Source organism: Athene cunicularia (assembly GCF_003259725.1).
Source record: "Athene cunicularia isolate RWA chromosome 19 unlocalized genomic scaffold, athCun1 chr19_part1, whole genome shotgun sequence".
In the NCBI taxonomy this organism is placed as follows: domain Eukaryota; kingdom Metazoa; phylum Chordata; class Aves; order Strigiformes; family Strigidae; genus Athene; species Athene cunicularia.
Window position 1 is genome coordinate 12,473,624 of NW_020799124.1, and position 11,894 is coordinate 12,485,517.

Sequence of the window (11,894 nt, forward strand, 5' to 3'; positions counted from 1 at the left end):
CCCTCCGTCTGGTTCTGGGGGTTGCCCAGGCCCAGGAGCAGGACCTGGCACAGAAGGAGATGTGTAACACAGTGTGGAGGTGCCTGTGTGGGAGGTACACAGTGTGGAGGTGCCTGTGGGGTGGTGGCCGGGCATGGCTGGGTGGGCACAGCCCGCTGTTGGTGACTGACTCATTTGTGGTGAGGGTCGGGACCAGGTTCAAGGTTTGGGGCATCTTCCTTGTGTAAGCCCCTGGTGTGGCACTGCTGGGAGCAGGGAGCACTGACCTGTGGGCTGCCCCCTCCATTCCCCCATTTTGTAGTGCCATGGACTCATCCTGGAGGATGTTACTGTCCCTTTCTGTGCCTCTAACAGAGCCTGCAGGCAGTGTGTCACAGGGGGCACTGCACTAGAGCCTGGCCCTGTCCTGCCTGCCCTTCTGTTGGGTTTGGCTTTGTTGGGTTTAGTGAAGTTGCTTCTTTAGCTGCTCTCACCCTTCTGCCCACATTTGCTCCTGCTCACCCCACTGGGATGTTTCCTTCCGTCTTTGCAGCAGTGACCCGCACCCCTTCCCCTCTCCGCTCCCCCTGCACCCTTGTGTCTGCCCAGCACTGGAATTTGAGTCCTGGCTGGCTGTTGGCTGCAGAAGAGGCTGCAGTGAGTGGTGGAGAATATGTGCACCCCCCAGAGTGGAGAATAAGCGCACCCCCCCAGTAGCAGTGCGGGCTGTGTCTGTGGGGAGGGCAGAGTGGCCGTGCGTGATGGGTGAGTGGCTCCCAGAGGAGCTGTGGGGCCAGAGACGCCACCCTGGCCCCCAGGAGGGCTGTGTCGGGGGGAAGGACAGAGCCTGGGTTCTGATAGGCAGCTGCAGGGCTAGAACGCAGGCAGAGCAGTGGCTGCAGCAGTGGCGGCCAGGCCCGCGAGCCCCGCTGAGCCAGTGTCCTCATGGCCTTGAACTGGCCCAGCATGGGGTTTGCCAAGAGCATCCCTGCTCTTGGCTTGCTGCTCTCCATCCCTCCTCCCTCTCAGTCTGCCAACGGGCTACTGGTGGCTGCTCATTCTTTGGCCCCACTCCCTGCCCTGCAGGAATGGGCATCTTGACCAAAAGGGACAGATGGGCTCTTCTGGGTGAGCTGGGCCAAGCTGGCAGCTTGATGCCCTCAAAAAGAGGGGTCACAGGACTGGCACAGAGCCAAGCTGTGGTGTGGCAGCCCCTCGAGCCACCCGGTGCGCTCTCAGGGCTGGAAGCTCTGCCCTGCTCCCCTCTCAGGAGGTGCCGTGGAGCCAGCAGAACCCTGCAGCCCTGCTGCGGGACCGGGGCTGGGACGGGGCTCATGGCTGACCCATTCTGTGTCCCTTGCAGCTGGCAGGACCACCACCAGCGAGGAGCTGGAGGACATGCTGGAGAGCGGCAACCCAGCCATCTTCTCCTCTGGGGTAAGCACTGGCACAGGCGAGAGGCGAGCCAGCCCCCTCACCCTGGGGTGGGTTAGTGGGTGGACGTGCTGCCGCAGCGGCCCTGGCCCTGTGCTGATGAGCATGGCCCATGCAGGACGCAGGATCTGGGTGCTCAGGTCTGGCCTGATCAGGGGCCATGTCCTGGGTGGGGTTTGCTCCAAACGGCCTTTCCAGGGCAGCTGGAGGGGCTCAGGGGCCCCTGTGCTTCCTTCTCTTGGTGCCCCTAATCCCAGCATCTGTGGGGCTGAGCACGGTGCTCACCGACCCTGTCTCCTTGCAGATCATTATGGATTCAAACATCACCAAGCAGGCACTGAATGAGATCGAGACACGGCACAGCGAGATCATCAAACTGGAGAACAGCATCCGGGAGCTGCACGACATGTTCATGGACATGGCCATGCTGGTGGAGAGCCAGGTAGGACAGCCCTGGGGCCTGCTGGCCGGCGTGCCTGGGCAGGCTGGGGATGATGGGTCTGCCAGCAGTCCCTGCTTTGGGGGGTGCTGAGGAGAGAAACTGCATCTGGGACCAACGCCACTGCCACTGGGCTGAGCTGGGCACCCTGGGGCCGGAGCCACCTGGCCTGTACCCCAGAGCCGGGGGCTGCTGCGTTCCAGGAGTGGGAGATGCATCAACGGGCTCTGGGAGGGCAGTGGGTGGCTGCTCTGCTGACGGAGAATCCTCCGTCTCCCATGGAGCAGCTGGCCCTGCCGAGCGAGCTCAGGGTGCTACCAGCCTCGGTGGTCCTGCCAGGCTGGCCCTGGCCGTGGCGCCAGGCCCTTAAGCCAGGCCTGTGCTGCGGTGCCTCTGCTCACCCCCCTTTTTGCCCGCCATGCTGCCGCGGCCTGAGGAGACATCGGTGGCAGGTAAAGCCCTGCTGGTGCTGCATGCTCTGTCCTGCATGGCCCTGCCCTGCATGGCCCTGCTCTGCATGTCTGAGGCTCTTGCATGGCCCTGGGGCCTGCCCGGGGCAGGTGGGCGAGGGTGGCCGTGGCGTGGTGGCGTGGGTGCCCCGTCCTGTCTGCCTCGGAGGACAGACGTCATGGGTTCGTGGTACGCTGCCCCGCTCTGAGGGCTGGACAGTGCCAGCACCTTGCGTCACGGGAGGTTCTGTGGAGCAGAGGGCTGCGGGGCCGGCGGCAGCGCTGGCAGCTGCCTGCTCTGCCCCAGGCGTGGCATAGGTGGGAAGGAGGGGCCACAGCTTTGGGCCAAGCAGCCAGGCCAGCGTGTCACAGGCATGGGACAGGGTAGGGGGGTGCCTGGAGGGGTCAGTGCTCAGGGTGGGGGGTGTGTGTAATGACAGAGCACCCCTGGGATTGCCAGGCTGCTCCTCCCTGTGCTCTCCTGCGTTAAGCTGAGAAACGAGCGTTGCAGAGCTGCTGGCTCTGACCCCTGGCTGTACAGCCCCACTTCCCTCCATGCCACACAGGAGCGCACTGGCCTTGAAGCTGCTCTCCCCTGCCAACCCTCTCAACCACACGAACTCTCAGACTGTTTGCAGCTGCTGCAGGGTCCAGCTGTGTCCCGCTGCAGCCAGGCCAGGGACAAAGGAGGCGGATGGGCGGGGGGAGCTCGTGTGGGGCCATGTCCCTCTGTGGGCAGGAGCCCACCCCGCCAACCCAGACCAGCAGCCAGGGGGGAGGATGGGGCCCTGCAGCCAGGCCTCGCCAGCCCTGCCCCAGGGGCCTTGGCCCTCACAGGGTGTTTGAGCAGATCAGAGCGATCATCCCTGCATGTGTGTGGTCTGTGAGCATCCCCCTGCGGCGCTGCTGGTGCGCTCCTTGCTCCCTCGCCATGCTCCTGGTTTCAGCAGCGTGATGCTGGTGTCAATCTTGTGGCTTAGATGTCACCTCAGATACCAGACGGGGTGGCTTCCAGGCCGAAGTTGGGCTGGGAAACCCCCCTGACCCTCACACTTGCTTCTCTCTCTGATGGGGTGTGCAGGGAGGTCCCAGCCCCCCCGGACAGAGCTGGTGCTCCCGAGTTCCCCCCGGAGCCCCCCCCTGCCCCCAGGCAGCTGACAGCACCTCTCTCCGTGCAGGGCTGCTGGCGGGCAGCGGCAGGGCAGGAAGGAGCTCACGCCTGCGCGGGCGCGTGGGCTGTGCCCCCACTCTGCAGGGCGAGATGATCGACCGCATTGAGTACAACGTGGAGCACTCCGTGGACTATGTGGAACGGGCCGTGTCTGACACCAAAAAAGCAGTGAAGTACCAGAGCAAAGCCAGACGGGTGAGTCACAGCACGGGCTGGCGACCATCCTCCCCTGCTTACAGTCCTCTGTCCACTGCCTGGCACCCCTGCCTGCCCTCCTCCACAGAGGAGCGGGCAGCATGGTGCAGCCTTATGGGTGCCCAGGCACGGTTTCACCCCCAGCACTGGGCGCAGCGTGGGTCTCACTGGTGGCACCAGCTGAGGCAGAGCCCTAGGAACAGGCTGCGTTAGGGCTGATGACAAGTCGTGTGGCAGTGGTGCTGCTTGGAGGGAGGAAAAGGGATGGGGGGGCTCCTGTGGGCAGGCCTGATGCAAGAGCTGTGTCCCGTGACAGAAAGCAGTAGAGGGAAGGCACAGACCTGCTCTGACCCTGAGTGCCGTGCCAACTGCCTGGCTCAGTCCCTTGCCTGGCTCCGTATTGGTGCAGCGGCTCAGGGCCACTGGGGGCTACTGGCTCTGCTCTGCCAGCCAAGGGCTGAGGGAGGAGCTGGGGTGCCCATCCCTGCCCCAGGGCTGATGGCCGTGAGCAAACAGGAAGGGGGGGAGCCCGCAGACCCCATCCCTGGGGGCCCACCTGCCCAGCACTGACACTAGCCTTCTCCCCTCTCTCCCTGCCGGCTCTGGGACACCCGAGCAGAAGAAGATCATGATCATAATCTGCTGCGTGATCCTGGGTATCGTCATTGCCTCCACCTTCGGCGGCATTTTCGGCTAGACTCACCCCACGGGACTGTTTGTGTGTGATGGACGGAGCCACGTGTGCCGTGGGGCCGCAGCCGTGCTGGAGCGAACCGCGCAGCCCTGGAGCCTCCCAGCAGCATTTCAGTTTCTAATGCATGGTTGTTTGTGACGCTGTGTGTGCGGTGCGTCTGTGCGGAGGGAGCGCCAGCCCTGGGGCGCAGGCGGGGTACAGGGGACAGTGATGGGTGCAGGGGGACCCTGGGGGAGGGGAACCCAAGGTCTCATCACTGCCCCAGCCTGGGTGTCTGGCTGGGATGAGGCAGGGACAGAGGTGCCCTTGGGCACTGCTGCTCCACCTGTGCTGGGCAGTCTGCATCAGGGACAGCCAAGGATGAGGGGGGACTGATGAAGGGTGTTGGGGGCCCTCAGGAGCACGGTGCCCAGTCAACTTCCCCCAGCTTCCCCATCACCTCAAGCCAGAGCGCTCATGTCTTGTCAGCTGCGTCTGCACTTGTGAACACCTTTCCTTGGGCTGCTCCTCCCATGGGCCTTTCGCCCGGTGTGCTCTGCTGGGCCCTGCCTGTCCTCTCTGGTTGGGTCTGGCCGCAGGGCTCCATCCAGCTGCGCTGCCAGTGGTGGTGAGCCCCTCTTGGGCAGGGCACCCCGGCTGCGGGTGTGGGGCTGGATGTGCTTCTGCTGCCACTGGCGGGAGATGGGGAGCTGCTGCTTGGGGCTGCCACAGCTGTTGGGGACAGGGACAGGCATGTGGAGACCTGTGCTGCGTCCCGGTGCTGGCCCAGCAGGGCAGGAGGGTGCAGGGACAGTCAGGCCAGCACCTTTCCCTGGCTGCTTGCCCCGCACCAAAGCCTCATTGCTCCATTCTCAGCCCTGGTGCGTCATGCTTCCGGCTCACACTGCCCCCAGGCCCAGGCTGTCAGGGTTTGGGGTGGCTCTGATGCCCGCAGCCTCCTGTCACGGTCCTGAGAGCAGCCCTTATGTCCATCCTCTGACAAGCAAGGAGCAGCAGCCTTCCTCCTCCTCCTCGATCCCTCTGGCTCCTGAGCAGGGTGATGCCCGATGGCCCCTTCCATCTCTTTGCCACCTCTGGGCATCTGCCTGCCCCTGCCACTTCTCCCAGCCCTGCCCTCCTGCCTGCCCAGGCCATGGCTGCAGCACCCATGCTGGGTGGGGAGCTGCGGCACCCCTGGGTGCCCTCCACCGTGCCCCCCACAGGGATGCAGCCGCTGCAGAGTGGCCTGAGCCTGCTGGTGGCAAAGAGGGACCCGGGGTTGCCACAGTTCCTTCTCCCGAGGCCGGGGCAGGGCTCTGCGCTCACGTTCCTCCAGAGTCCAGGGCTCCAGCCAAAGCCCCTCAGGGGTCCCAGCACAGGGCAGGCACCTGGGGCCTTGCTCACAGCCAGGACAGGGGCTGGGGCTGGGCCCAGAGGCTGGGGGCAGAAGAGGGGCTCTTGGTGGCTGGTGGCCCAGTGGCCCTGCTCTGGCTGGGCAGTGGGCAGAGCTGCTCCCCCCGTGGTAGGATGCTGGACCCCAGCCCAGCACTGCCTTCCCCGGTGCAGCCCTGCCCACCACCCCCAGTCCCTGGTACCAGAGCACAACCCCCCCAAGAAGCATGTCCAGCCCAGCCCCTGCCTGGCCCAAGCACCCAGTGGGACTGTCCCAGAGCAGAGCCCTCTCCTCTCAGCCCCCCAACAACTGATGTGAGCTGCAGCACCGTGCACAAAGGGGTGGGGGGCACCGGGGACCCCCTTCCAAGGCAGGGGCCTTGTCTGGCTAGAGGGGCCAGAGGCGCAGCTGCTCCTGCCCCAGTGCCAGCAGGGTCTGGGCGCTTGGGCCCCTCCTCTGGGAAGCAATAACGTCGCAGGGCTGCTTCCTGGCAGGCAAAGCACCCCTGGGGCCTTGCCCCCCACCATGCCCCCCGTGAGCACAAGGTCACTTTTCTCCCCCAGCAGCGGCTCTTGTGGCCCAAGCTCCCAGCGCAGCAGGGCTGGGCCCCCCCTGCCAAGGCAGGAGCCAGGAACAGCCTGGGGGGGCTCTGGCACTTGCCACCCTGCCAGCAGCCTCCAGCAGCAGGGCCAAGGGGCCATGGCCAGTGCTGGGCCGCGGGGCAAGAAGGGCAGGAGTGGGCTGCCTACAGGCAGGATCCTGCCATCCTTGCCGGGGGGGGGTTCTGGTGCAATAACTGCCCTGTGCAATGGGAAGCCCCGGTCTGATTCTCTTCACCCACCGTCGCATGCACAGACCCAATCATCAACACTGAAGTTGTGCTTGGGGAGACGTTTCACATTTTCTTTCCAGTCCCCAGCCTCAGGCCACTCATCCCCCAGGCCTCAGCCCCTCTGCCCTCCCTACAGCGGGAGCATGGCCATGCAGTATTCAATGAGCAGTGTGGGGCACGCACAGCTTGCACTTGAACTGGGGATTGGGTTTTTTCGTAATTAATGTACTTGAAGGCTTCCCGAGCCCCCCGTGGAGTTGTACCGTTGCTGTACTGTGAGCTAAGTGTCCTTGTTTTCTATGTGATCTCGACCCTAGCTTGCTCTGTCTCACTGCCTGGATGACACTGTACGTCGCCTCCCCTCCTTCACCCATCCCTCCCTGCAAGCCTCCCTTCCTTCTCCCAGAGCTTTGGGTGCAACACAGCTTCCCATTTTGTGGAATTTTTATGTAGAATAAACATTTGTAACTGTAAAGCTCTGGCTGGTGCCTCTGTTTTGGGGGGAGGGTGGTGATGGGGGCCAAGGCGAAGCGCCTGCCACAGGGGTGATGCTCCTGCTGGAGGAAGAGCTCTCGCAGGGGCCAGGCAGCCTCACGATGCCCAGCAGCTGCGGGAGCGTGGCGCTGCGTTCCCACACAGCAGACGGGCGACGCTTCTGCCTCCGTGAGTGTTTGGTGAGGCTGGACAGAGCCCTAGGGTGGAGCTTGAGGGCTCCAGGTACGCTCAGGTAGAGAAGGGAGGGTACAGCGGGCACCGGGCAGCCCCAGCACTGCCTGCCACCCTCTCTGCCCCAGGAGAGCAGGGCTGAAGCTTTGCCGTTGGCTGCTGGGTGTCCCCTGAGCCGGTTCACACCTCGGGGAGTTGCAGTGACTCAGCAGGTCCCGGATCTGGTGCACCCCTGGGTGCCCCCAGAGGAGGCTTCCCGGTGGGACCCACACGTCGCCTCCAGTGCCAGCAGCATCCAGAGCAATTCAGAAGTGAGGGCGACGCTTCCGACCTGTGTATTTCGTATCCGCCCGCACCTCCCTGGGGAGAAAAGCAGAGAGCAGCTGAGCACACCCCGCAGCCGCGCTGGGGCAGGAGAGGGGGCGGGCTGGGGGTTTGCAGGGGTGGCAGTGGGCCAGAGCAGCAGTTGGCTTTGCTGGGGCGGGACCTGGCTGAACTCACTTGCCCTGCCGTCGCCTACGCTCCTTCTTCTCAAGGATCCAGTCCCGGCTCTTCTTCACAGACTTGCCCTTGACATTCCTGAACCGTGTCCTACAGAGAAAGGGGACAGCAGCTGGAGGGGAACTGCGGCGCAGGGCAGATTAACCCCCAGACCTGGGCATGCCCTTAGCCCCTCCCAACCAGTGGTTACCCTCCACCGCCCCGGGATGACGAGGGCCCAGGCAGTGGTGAGGCAGGTGGCCCCACAGCCCAACTCCCTCCAAGCTGAGGGACACCCCCGCTCCATGGGTCAGTGCCCCGCTGTGCCACCTCTAACACAACTGTAGCTGGGCCCTGGGGTCCTGGGGAAACACAGACTCAAGCAGAACCATCGTGCCCCCCCCATCTGTTCTGCTCCAAACAACGCAGACGAAGCCTCTGGCTCCTGAACAAGCTGCTAGTTCTGCTACTGCCCTCCCAGACCAGAGCTGCGTAAACAGAGAGCAGCAGTGTAAGAGGCAGGAAAACATGGCAGCCACAAGCTCCTGGCAGCCATGACAAATATCCTCTATTCTTTGTTGTCTGTCTCTCCCACTGGCTGCAGGAGGGGCTCCTCCCTGCACCATCACTGCAGGAGGAGACCTGGCCAGCAGAGAAGCCCCACCAGGCCCCAGCTAAGCAAAGAATCCAACAGCAGGAGAAAGGGAACACCAGGCCTCTGGCACGGCATCCTGCCTCCCCAACAAAAATAGTGATGCTCGATGCCACCACTGTAACACCCCCTCCCATCACCACTGGCCTGTGCCACAGTGCTGAGCTGGAACGCAGACAGACAGCACCCCTCCAGCCCAATGCCCAGCAGCAGTGGCCCCACACAAAGCTCTCCAAACTCCGCCCTTCTGTTCCTTCTGTTAGAGGCTGTTTGGTGGGATAAAGCAGCACCCACCTGGGCGGCCAAGGATCACCCCTGTTCCTTCCCCTCAATTGCTTCTCACATGGCAGCGCTGTGGCCTTCAGCCAGCAAATCCCAGCCCCTGTCCCCCATGCTCCTTGCCTGGGAAGAACCTACAGCTTCACCCCTACACAGTACCTCTCATTGGTGAACTTTGCCTGGCGCATGTCGTCTCCCTCAGCACACTCAGTACCAAGGCCCTGAAAAGCAAAATTGGGAAGTTTCACTCTCCTCTGGCACAGACAGAGCTAACAGTCATGCTGTCTAAACAAATGGGATCCCAGAGCTCTGTGAGGGGAAGGGCTGAAGCAGGAACAAACTCATTTTCCAGAAGTTGTGGCAAAGAAAACAATCTCAGGGAGTCGGGGTCAGTGAAGCTGACAGTGAACGTTCAACTGAACTATCCGCAGGTGCGTGGCTGCCTGGCTCCTGCTCTCACCCCCCACAGCTCCCCTCCAGCTCCCAGCAATAGGGAGGCATCTCTGCTGCCCCGCAGAGCCCCTCTCACCTTTGGTAATGTGCCAGATGTCCCCACAAAGAGACAAAGGAAGAACCTGAAAGAACAATAACAAAGAGCATGAAAGTGATTGATCATGCAATTCCCAGTCCCCAAGCAAGGCTGAGACTCTGCACAACACAGTCAGGTCTAAGCTGTAACCTCTGTCCAGGGCTGTACCAAAGGAGAGAGAAACAGCTTGGGAAAAACAAACCACTGCTAAGCTCAGGCTCCAGCCCAAACACACAGAGGCACAGGACTCACTTCTTGGCTTTGGCGCTGTTGGGGTAGTCTACCACCATTCCCCCGGTGAAGCCAGCTCTCATGGCTTGGGTGGTGATGAGCTCCAGCTGGAAAAAGCAGCATGTGCCCAAGTTATTTAGCAGTCACCCCCCCAGCAGTGCCCGGGAGACCTCTGGGCTCGACCACAGCTATGAGTGTGTGCCCAAGATGGGTTGTGCCTCCTCCTGTTAAAGCCTGCACCAAGCTCCCGGTTCTGCAGCACCACCCCAACACCAGTCTGCTGCTTTACTGGGTCCTCCCCAGTCCTCAGTCTCACACGGGTTAACTGACACAGCAGTCTCTCATTGCGAGGGGTACTGGACTGGACGTTCCAGCCCCGGGGAGTTACAGTCCCCCCATGCTGGTGTCTGCAGCCCAGGCCCAGTCACACAGCAGAAAATCCAGGAGAGCAGATTCACATCCATCCCACCCATTTCTTTGATCCTAAGACAATTGTGAAGTGACATGGGCTGCTCTCCCTACAGATTTTTTGGGGCTCTTGACAAGCTTTACAGGTGGCGGGAAAGAGACACACAGATCCAACATGCAGAAACATGAGGCGTTCAGGGCCCCAAACAGCACACGGCATCCCTGCCTGGCTCTGCCCCGTGTCCTGTACCTGTTCTGAGTTCTCGGGGTACAGCTGCAAGACGGCTCGGGACCCTCGAGCCTATAAGAAACAAAGTCACAAATGTGTCTCAGGTCAGGGAACCCCTACAGACTCCCAACTCCCAGCCCAAAGAGCAGCGTCCACCTCCCCAGAGATTCCCAGAGCCCCCTCTGGGGGAGCAGCCAGTGGCAGAGCCCCTCCCCAGCTCTGTGCACACAGGTACAGCAGCAGGTACAGAGCCGTGAGGCACCGTGCAGGCAGGCACACAGATGGGAAATGGGCACCCCTGCCAGTCCTCTGTTTCACAGAATCACAGAATCATCTCGGTTGAAAAAGAGCTTGAAGATCATCTCATCCAACCATGAACCTCATGCTGACTACAGAGAGTTTCAGAGCATTTGCGTAAGATCCCTGACTGAAAATGTCTCGCTGACATGCACTGGTGAGGATGTACAGTCAGGAGCCTGCCTGGGAAAGCATGACACTTACCAAGGTGGTATAAAGCGTTGAGAAGAATCGATAAAGGCGTTTTGGAGGGCTGTGTGATTTCTTATCAGCGTTACAAAGCCACTGCACCGCAGAAATACTGAGAAAGAAAACAAGACACCCGGGACACTGAGCCATTGACTCTTTCGAGACTCTGTCACCTCCCCTTGAGCTGCCTTCCGGGTTCAGGAAGACAATTCCACTTTCTCCATGTAGCTTTGCATTCTGTCCTGCAGTCACACCAATCCCCATGGAGACTCACTGTGTGAAACCCAACAAGGCACAGCAGTTGTTCAAGCACAAGAGAAACACCAAGCTCCCCACTGAGCCAAGTGCTCCAGTAATTCAAGTGATTGGCTGTGGCCCTTGCAGGGCAACACCGGTTTTGCCCACGAGCATGCAACAGACAATCCTTGCTTATTCCCAGCACCTTCCTGAGATGCCTCTAAGTAGAGAGTGTTTCTGCCCTTCATCCCCACACTAACCATCCAACCTTTGATCCAGGGACTGACCCTGCAGTTCAGCAATGGTACAGACTTTCTGGTTTCCTCCTCAGAGCTGGTCTCAACCCTCCTGACAATATCCTGATTTTTCTCTTATTTAATTCAATAAACTTCCGAGCTCGCCAACACAAAATAAGACAAGTGTCCCTTGGGCAACAGCTGTTGGAAGCTGGTTCCAGCACTCGGGATCTCAGCAGGGTCAGGCTGCGTGGAGCCAAGAGAGCAGCTGTCAGGGACGGCTGCGCTTGGCTGTGATGCATGGAGGCAGAGCAGGGGTGGTGCGCGGGCAGTGCAGGAGTGTGGAGCAGCATGGGAGCTCACTTCGGCACACACACTCACCTGATACATCCGTCAAACATGCCGGGCCTGAAGGGAACACCGTGACCCATGTCTGCGAGGAGAAGGTCTCCCTCCACCTCCCTCTCCAGCGCCACATCTGCAGGGAGTGGGGCATAGCTGAGGCACCAACTCCCTGTGCCAGGGCCCAGAGCCAGGGCATGGGGAGGGTGGTGGGGCAGGGCCAGCTCACTCAGCATGGCAGGGCTGATGTCCACGCCGATCCAGCAGTGGCCCTCGCCTGAGATGTGATCCCCGCTCAGCCCGGAGCCGCAGCTGCAGGGAGGAAGCAGGAGTGTGGGGATTGGGGGCTGGCTCCGGGGTGATGCCGCCGGCACACAGCCACAGCAGCCGCTGCTGGGGGCTGGACGCCTCTTGCCCACGGGCACAGCCGGCTGGAGCCCCGACACCCCGCGGGCCCCACTCAGGGCTGGGCCCCCACTCACCCCACGTCCAGGAGGAGGCACGGCTGGTCCCCGGGCAGCCCCAGCAGCTCCACGGCCCGCTCCGACATCTGC

At 62.0% G+C, this 11,894-nt stretch overlaps 2 protein-coding genes across 3 annotated transcripts in view; one reads left to right on the plus strand and one right to left on the minus strand.

Moving 5' to 3' along the window:
* The window catches only part of STX1A (syntaxin 1A), an 85,576-nt gene extending 78,536 nt beyond the window's left edge, over nt 1–7,040 (plus strand). For both annotated transcript variants that reach the window (XM_026861550.1, XM_026861549.1), the window contains 4 exons: nt 1,343–1,416; nt 1,718–1,855; nt 3,557–3,667; nt 4,287–7,040. In XM_026861550.1, the coding sequence (XP_026717351.1) occupies nt 1,343–1,416; nt 1,718–1,855; nt 3,557–3,667; nt 4,287–4,364 (401 nt within the window). In that variant the 3' untranslated portion in view covers nt 4,365–7,040. The remainder of the gene's footprint in view (nt 1–1,342; nt 1,417–1,717; nt 1,856–3,556; nt 3,668–4,286) is intronic.
* Nucleotides 6,781–11,890, minus strand: BUD23 (BUD23, rRNA methyltransferase and ribosome maturation factor). Its single transcript, XM_026861551.1, has 10 exons — nt 11,823–11,890; nt 11,570–11,652; nt 11,380–11,476; nt 10,541–10,637; nt 10,061–10,111; nt 9,424–9,509; nt 9,172–9,217; nt 8,802–8,863; nt 7,733–7,822; nt 6,781–7,591 (listed from the first exon to the last, which is right to left on the minus strand). The coding sequence occupies exons 1-10, from the start codon at nt 11,888–11,890 to the stop codon at nt 7,537–7,539; spliced, it is 735 nt and encodes a 244-aa protein (XP_026717352.1). The 3' UTR covers nt 6,781–7,536.
* Between the last annotated feature and the right edge of the window lie 4 nt (nt 11,891–11,894).

Excerpts from the sequence above, each read along its gene's own strand:
- BUD23 (XM_026861551.1), bottom strand. The coding sequence starts at position 11,890 with ATGTCGGAGCGGGCCGTGGAGCTGCTGGGGCTGCCCGGGGACCAGCCG. Across the intron at positions 11,653-11,822 it reads TGCCTCCTCCTGGACGTGGG|CTGCGGCTCCGGGCTGAGCG; the intron begins GTGAGTGGGGGC and ends TCCTCCCTGCAG. Across the intron at positions 7,592-7,732 it reads CGTAGGCGACGGCAGGGCAA|GGAGGTGCGGGCGGATACGA; the intron begins GTGAGTTCAGCC and ends TTTTCTCCCCAG.